This window comes from Carya illinoinensis, chromosome 13 (assembly GCF_018687715.1).
Source record: "Carya illinoinensis cultivar Pawnee chromosome 13, C.illinoinensisPawnee_v1, whole genome shotgun sequence".
Taxonomy (NCBI): domain Eukaryota; kingdom Viridiplantae; phylum Streptophyta; class Magnoliopsida; order Fagales; family Juglandaceae; genus Carya; species Carya illinoinensis.
Window position 1 is genome coordinate 6,294,617 of NC_056764.1, and position 8,530 is coordinate 6,303,146.

Here is an 8,530-nt window from a genome sequence, read left to right on the forward strand (position 1 = left end):
GTTATAGAGAGTGGGAGTTGCTTAGGGGGTGAGAGTCTAGTCCGATGGCCTTCGAAGAAGACGAACGGACGAAGGGCTCGAGGGGCACGAAGGGCTGAGAGAGTATGGGAGATCAGTGGGGGGTGAGATTTCGAAATAGGTGAGAGTTGTTTAGACTGGAAACTAGAGTCCAGTCCGATGGCCTTCGAAGAAGACGAACGAACGAACTGACGAAGGGCTCGAGGGGCACGAAGGGCTGAGAGAGTATGGGAGATGAGTGGGGGGTGAGATTTCGGAGTAGGTGAGAGTTGTTTAGACTGGAAACCGGAGTCCAGTCCGATGGGCTTCGAAGAAGACGACCGAACGAAGGGCACAGGGCTCGAGGGGCACGAAGGGCTCTTAGGGCTTCCAGAAAATGGGAGATGAGTGGGGGGTACGATTTTGGAGTAGGTGAGGAAATCGGTTCAGTGTTTAGTGAACCCAGTTCACATGTCATGAGTGCACTGATTTCTCCCAAACAGTGGATGTTCCGAAGATTTATTCAAATAAAAATAATAAACGATGGCGAAATGAGACTTCAACATACTTGCCATTTTCTTTCTCCATTAAGCGTACTTCCAAAACATATTGGGATTAGTTTTGGTGGATAACTGTTATTGGAAAGTGTGCTAGGCGAATGAATATGCCAAGTGTTCCTATACCACTGGCTCATTGGATTGAAATCGATGCGCATGGGCCACCCAGTTATCCAATATCCAGTCCCACAGCCCTTTTTTTGCCTTTAAAATATTTTCATCTCATTTTTTTTTATTTTAATCATTATAATTTTTTTAATTTTTATACTAAATAAAATAAATAATTTAATTTTTTTAAATTTTAATCAAAAATAAAATAAATAATTTAATTTTTTAAAATTTTAATATAAAAATAATATATTTTAATAATATTTTATTTAATTTTTAAATTTTAATTTCAATTTTCCCTCTCATCCAACCTCCTCGGACTATGAAAACAAATATAAAAACAAACGAGCCATTACTAATCATGGAAGTGGGGCCGCCGACGTGTAAAATTTTGGACAGCAGATGACGTGGAGAGACGCTGGCCAAAAGTTGGCGCCTTCCTAGCTGGGCACGTCCTAGCCACTTGTTTGAATGGCGGAGACACCTCCTAGAGACCCGACCGTGGTCCCACCTAGACTAATGTCCCCTTCGTAAAAGGTGTAATAATGTTCCTCGTGTCGGTAAATGACCACTAAAGTATTCGCGGAATGTCGAGTGGATTCCCAATCTTACCCTCCTGATAGCCCGCGGAGTTGGGAATCAAATCATATTTTATGATTTTGTCGCTGACCGCACGATCTTCCGTTTATTTTAAAGAAGTGATTCAATTACAAATAAATTTAATAAAAGTAAATGGCATAAGTTTATATAATTATATTAATTTATAAATTTCTTTTTATAAAAATTTTTTATAGTTAAAATATTTAAAATAGGATATTAGAATGGAGAAGTTTATCTTTGTTTTGGATATGTTTTATAAAAATGTATTATATCCATTCTTCTTTTAAGAAGGAAGCTGGAAATAGACTCTTATAGATATTAGAATATAGAAAATCTTTTATTTTTCTGCAAAAGTTTATTCTAAAAAAAAAATTTAAAGTGTGTTGACTAAGTCCCGAGTCCACAAAAATTGACCGGGTGGCATCACGGACAGGCTCGCACCATCCCGTGGTGTACGTGATCTAGCTAGGCACTAGGGATGGTTGGTTGGTCAATGCCGGTCATCATATGTTTTCTTTTTAATTTTAGATATTGCAAGTAAAGAAACGAGGCTTGTTTGAATTACGTGAGAATGAAAATATTTGAAATGTAAGGTAAATAGAATATTATTTTTTTTAAAATTAAATTATTTATTAAATTTTATAAAAAAATTTTAAAAAATTCATAATAATGAAATGAGATTCTCTATATCAATTTTTCTAAGAATGCCAAATCCTGTGAACTAAACATACCATTAGCAAACCAAGCAAAGTATTTATTGGATAAATTTGGTCGATAAAATATTAGATGTAAATTCAATATTCTTTCTCAAAATCATGTATAACATCGGCAACAACGTCCGTACTGCAAGATCACCTACTGACCTGAGTACGTACATGGAAGCCGACACTGACCGTGATAAATTTTTCTAGCGGTACAGTATGTAAATATACAGTGCAATCGGTTGTATAAAATGAATAAAAAAAATTATAAAAAAATTATTTTATATTTAGAGTGATCTACATGAATAAAAAAAATTATATATAAATTTTATATTAATTTTTTTTTTTTTTTCACGACTACAAGGCGACTGCATTGCTCGACAGTAAAAAGAATCTCTCTTTTCTAGTATCTCTCTCGTTTCATCGTTCAGAAGGAAGTGGGATTGGGGCAAAATTGTCATTATAATCATAGGAGCTGTGGAGGCGCAAAAAATAAAGCCAGTTGCTCGTCAGATAAAGTGATGGAAAAAGTAACCATGGATGTGATCGTGAGATAAAAGGAAAATAACAATCTCTATATATAACCCAAAAGAGATACCGTTATTGGAGTTTTCTCCTTCTCGTAAGCCTAACACAGATCACATGGCCGCAGCCTCAGTCAAGAGCAACAGCAGCAGGCTCTCTATTGCCATGGAGAGAACCGGCCAGTGGTACGATCTCTCTCTCTCTCTCTCTCTCTCTCAAATAGATAAAAGCAAAGATTACATGATTCTCATTATGCTGATTACTCAGCTGCATACTCTTTTTTATCTGGGTTTTCTTTGTGCTGAAAAGAAATTAATATGATTTGCTGCTCTGTTGCAGGGTTTTTTCCCAAGAAATTCCAACTGATGTCGTAGTTGTGGTCGGTGAAGCAAATTTCTCTTTGCATAAGGTCTGAAAATCTTTTTTTTGTGTTTGTGTGTGTGGGTTTTGGACCAAGAAGAAGAATGATTGATTTCGGTTTTCTCATGGCATGGCATGCAAGCAGTTCATGCTGGTGGCCAAGAGCAACTACATAAGAAAACTGGTAGTGGAATCGAAAGAACCTGACTTGACGAAGATCAATCTCTCGGACATTCCCGGAGGTCCTGCGATCTTCGAGAAAGCAGCCAAGTTCTGCTACGGTGTCAACTTCGAGATCACAGTCCAGAACGTGGCGGCTCTTCGTTGCGCGGCTGAGTACCTCCAAATGACTGATAAATACTCTGACGGCAACCTCACCGGCCGCACCGAAGATTTCCTCACACAGGTCGCCCTGTCCAGCCTCTCCGGCGCCATCGTTGTCCTTAAATCTTGCGAAGACCTTCTCCCCATGGCTCAAGACCTCCAAATCGTTCAAAGATGCGTCGACGTTGTCAGTTCTAAGGTAAATTAAACCGGTCGGCTCATCTCTCTCTCTCTCTCTCTCTCTCTCTCTCTCTCTCTCTCTCTCTCTCTCTCTCTCTCTCTCTCTCTCTCTCTCTGTGCAAATTAAAGATCTGATTCCGTGAAAATTGGAATTATCTAGGCTTGTAACGAGGCCAATTTCCCTAGTCGGTCACCGCCGAACTGGTGGACGGAGGAGTTATCTATCTTAGACGTTGATTCCTTCGGCAAAGTCATAGCCGCAATGAAACAACGGGGCGCAAAGGCTCTAACCCTAGCGAGCGCTCTAATAACGTATACGGAAAGATCGCTCCGAGATCTAGTACGGGATCAATCTGGCAACGGCACCAAGTCTTCTGATCCCGCAAGCGACTCCGACCTCAGAATCCAACAACGGGAGCTTCTGGAGTCAATCGTGATTCTCTTGCCCTCCGAGAAAGCATGTCTCCCAATCAACTTCCTGTGCTGCCTCCTTCGATCCGCGATATTCCTCAAAGCATCGAGCAAGAGCGAGCTCGAGAAACGGATCTCTGCGATATTAGAGCACGTGACCGTCGACGACCTCCTGGTGCTGTCATTCACTTACGACGGTGAGAGGCTGTTCGATCTGGAAAGCGTGAGGAGGATCATCTCGGGATTCGTGGAGAAGGAGAAGAGCATGGCGGTGTTCAGCGCCGCTGGTCTCGGAGAGACCTCATGTTCCGCTGCGATGCAGAGAGTTGCCAAGACGGTGGACGCGTACCTAGGCGAGATAGCGACCTTCGGAGAACTCAGCATTTCCAAGTTCAACGGCATCGCCAATATCGTGCCCAAAGCCGCCAGAAAAGTCGACGACGATCTCTATCGGGCCGTCGATATCTATTTGAAGGTTAGAAAATGAAGTTTATAGACCTTGAGACCACCATCGTTCATTTCTCTGGCACTTACGCCTTCTACTGGCTTTGTTATTTGCAGGCACATCCAAACCTCGACGAGATAGAGCGCGAGAAGGTGTGCAGCGTGATGGACCCACTGAAGCTGTCCTACGAGGCGCGGCTCCACGCTTCTCAGAACAAGCGCTTGCCGGTACAGATAGTCCTCCACGCGCTTTACTACGATCAGCTGAAGCTAAGAAGCGGCAGAGACAATCCCGGCATGCAAGACCCGGTGACGACGAAGACCCAGCTAGAGACCGACGTGTCGCTGGTCAGGGAGAACGAGGCCTTGCGTTCGGAGCTGATGAAGATGAAACTTTACATCTCGGACTTGCAGAAGAGTAACGTTCATGGGACATCATCGACGGCGGCCAAGGTTGGAACCTCCTCCAAAAAGCCAACATTCTTCTCATCGGTGTCGAAGAAACTAGGGAAGTTAAATCCGTTCCGGCATGGGTCTAAGGACACTTCCAATATAGAAGATGTGGTGGATATCACCAAGCCCAGGAGGAGGAGGTTCTCCATCTCCTAATCGATCACACACATCTCTGTCTTGTGTCAGCCTTGACATATATATGTTCTTGAATCTGTAAACAATTGTAGATTAGGTAGTTCTGTGTCGTGTTTATTTAAGTGTTTTTTTTTTTTTATTGTTAATTGGATTGGTGATTTTTGTGCTTTAGACTAGTGATCAAATGGGTTTTGCATTGTGCTCTAAAACTTGGAAATCTGCTAAAAAAAAATTATATATGGTTTGTGAGACGATAGATAATCTTTGGTATGAGAAAGTATCTCCATGCATGTTTAATTTGTGGTGTTTATTAGGCAAATAAATGCAGAAAAAATATAAATGAGATGGGATATATAGATTTACTTAATTTAGCTTTAAATCCTACATTGATAGGATCTAGGAAAGTCAACTCTCGTACGTGCTCTCTCAAATTCTTTGTTACCTTCGTAATGGAAAATAGACAAGGAATGAAAGGAGAAAGAAATTAGAGATGAGTCTCTATCTCTTCAAGTCCTCCAATGGTGACTGAGATTTAGTGCATATCGGAAAAGAGTTCGCACAATGCCACAATCCTTTGAGAGAAAAACAGATATTTGTTGTATAATCTTTTGCTTTGAGTTCATTCGGATATTGAGAATATCTGTTAATGGTAGCTTAATAGTTTAAGTTAATGGAGGGACCATTCCGACTAGAGAGCCCTGGAGCATATAAAAATAACTCCTGATACATTAAATACCAAAAAACCCAGAGTTTGGATCCAGTATAAGCTCAAACGTCACGAAATGATGGTTAAATGAATTCAAAAAGAGACGTATATGGCGTCACTTTTAACAAAAGGATAAAAAAAGCAAGAAGTAATAAGATTATTCAAAATCTTAAACCTTGATCTGTTCCGGTAAATCCTGGATTAAATACGTACGGCAAATGAGTCTATATATACAAGTAATCTTTAATGTTTAAAAGAATAATCTTTCTGAACTGACTTTAACATCGGAGTGTTTGTAGGTAGGGCTATATACGAGCCGAGTTCGAGCGAGTTTGGGTTGTGCGAACTCGGCTTGTTCACAACTCGAGCCGAGCCCAAGCTCGGCTCGTTAATGGGACGAGCCGAAGCAAGCGATCGAGCTCGGCTAGTTTACATGTAACCAAAACTCCAGCTCGGCTTGTTAACGAGCCGAGCCCAAGCTCGACTCGAGCTCGGCTCGAGTACCTATATATTATTTGCAGAATATACAATATAAAAATAATATTCTGTATCAGAATAATAACAATTTTTTTTTGTGAAGAATAATAGAAATAACAACTTAAATTTAAATTTACATCATGAAGCCTTCTAGAGACTGTTTATTGACATTTACTTCCTAAATAGAACTAGTGAATGAAAACAGAGTTTCTTTACAACAGTAAGAAATGAAACTTGGTACATTAAACTTCAAAACACAAAATGCGCTCTAAAATTGAAATAAATGAAGTCATCAATCTTCACGAATGCAGCCCAAAAATCAGAACCATATACATTATTGTCCTGCTGTCTGCATACACTACTACACAAAAAAATTGTTAACAGATTTTTAATCCCTTGCTTAAGTACTGTTAACTTAGTAAACTGTTAAGGGATTTCTAACAGGCATGCAAAACTTAATTTGCCAGAAAAATAAATGGCATATCTCTACAGATATTAGATACACGGTACACCAATACCAAAATCATATTTCAAATTGGTTACCAAAACAGGTTGAAGCAGGTAATAGCATTAGAATTAGCAAACTGCAATAAAATAGAATCAAATGGCAAGTTCGCACAACAACTGACAAACCCAACTGATGGCTCAATGTGCCTCCACAAGGAAAGGCTGATATAGTTGATTAATATCAACTAAAACAAATGTTAAAGTCAAACTAATTTGACTCAAACAGTTTTAATATACAATTTTGCCTTAGTAGCTCGATGTGCCTCCAGAAGCAAGGCACATCAACAACATAAACATAGAACAAATTGGATAAAATTAATCAACCAAAACATATTAAACACTAATACATTTCATAGTTGAAGCAAGAACATAAACAGAAGACAGATTGGATAAGATTAAGCAAGCAAGACATGTTAAAAAATGACATAATTAAATAGTTAAAGAAGCCCATATATGATCATTTAAAATAAACCAAACTAGATTCAAGCAAGCATACTTTAAGTCTTGAAGCAAGAATATAGACAGAGAACACGTTGAATAAGATTAGACAGAACATATTGGATAAACACATAACAAAAAAAAAAAAAACAGATTCAAGAAAGTATTGAGAAATACTTGAAGCAAGAACATAAACAGAGGACAGGTTGAATAAGATTAATCAACCAAGACAGAACATATTGAATAAATACATAACAGAACAAAACATATTCAAGAAAGTATTGAAAAATACTTGAAGTAAGAACATAAACAGAGGACATGTTGAATAAGATTAATCAACCAAGACAGAACATATTAGATAAATACATAACAGAACATATTGGATAAACACATAACAGAATAAAACAAATTCAAGAAAGCATATTTAAATATTTGAAGCAAGAACATAAACAGAGGATGGGTGGAATAAGATTAATCAATCAAGATAGAACATATTGGATAAATACATAACAGAACAAAATAGATTCAAGAAAGCATATTTAAATATTTGAAGCAATAACATAAACAGATGACAGGTTGAATAAGATTAATTAACCAAGACAGAACATATTAGATAAACACATAACAGAACATATTGGACAAACACATAACAGAACCAAACAAATTCAAGAAAGCATATTTAAATACTTGAAGCAAGAATATAAACAAAATACAGGTTGAATAAAATTAATCAACCAAGACAGAACATATTAGATAAACACATAACAGAACAAAAACACATCAACATAAAACAATTTATAAACACAGAATAGAACAGATTATAAACACATAATTAGATAAACATGTTAAAGAAAACATGTTTACATATTTTCAACAGATATAAACCAAGAACCAAATCAAGCAAGAATAAATATTACTCACTGTATTGTGGACTGCAAGTTTTGCTTCAACTTTTAGAAGCAAAGTTCTTTCTTCAAAAGTTTTTTCTCTCAACACTTGAGAGAATTTCCATTATAACAGCTATAATTCTCAAAACAAAGAGTGTAGTGCAAGTGCAATAAGCAAACAACAGTAAGATCAAGATAGATGTAAGGCTTCAAGTCATAAACAGAGAAGGAGTCACACTCACAAAGACAATCAAGAAACAAGATGTCACACCATGCAGGTGTACTAGGGTTTACAAATACAAATACAATTTACAAACACCAAAAAAATGATTACATCTATACAATACATATATATCAAATGTTTAACTCATAAACAGAGACAGAGTCATAGAGATAGTGAAGATGTCACGAGTCACACCATTTCGGCCTAGGGTTTACAAAATTACAAATACAAGTACAAAAATAAAAAAACATGATTAGATCCACAATACTATAGTTCTGAAATTGTTATGAGGGAACTAGAGGTTAAAAAATGGGTTAATAATTAGAAAAATTAACACTAATAGAAAAATACAAAAATCTCCAAACATGCAAAGGATTAAAGGAGTCAATGACCAAATATCCAAACAGATTCAACGAAATCATTAGAAACAAAAAAAATAACCTAATTAATTGATTGATTGACAAACCAAATATCGAACCAAAGAAGCATGAACCACG

General features: G+C 37.5%; 1 protein-coding gene across 1 annotated transcript; it reads left to right on the forward strand.

Moving 5' to 3' along the window:
* The first annotated feature begins 2,511 nt into the window (after positions 1–2,511).
* Positions 2,512–5,092, forward strand: LOC122291938 (root phototropism protein 2). Its single transcript, XM_043100000.1, has 5 exons — positions 2,512–2,673; positions 2,828–2,897; positions 2,994–3,371; positions 3,513–4,238; positions 4,325–5,092. The coding sequence occupies exons 1-5, from the start codon at positions 2,606–2,608 to the stop codon at positions 4,814–4,816; spliced, it is 1,734 nt and encodes a 577-aa protein (XP_042955934.1). The 5' UTR covers positions 2,512–2,605; the 3' UTR covers positions 4,817–5,092.
* The last annotated feature ends 3,438 nt before the right edge of the window (positions 5,093–8,530 follow it).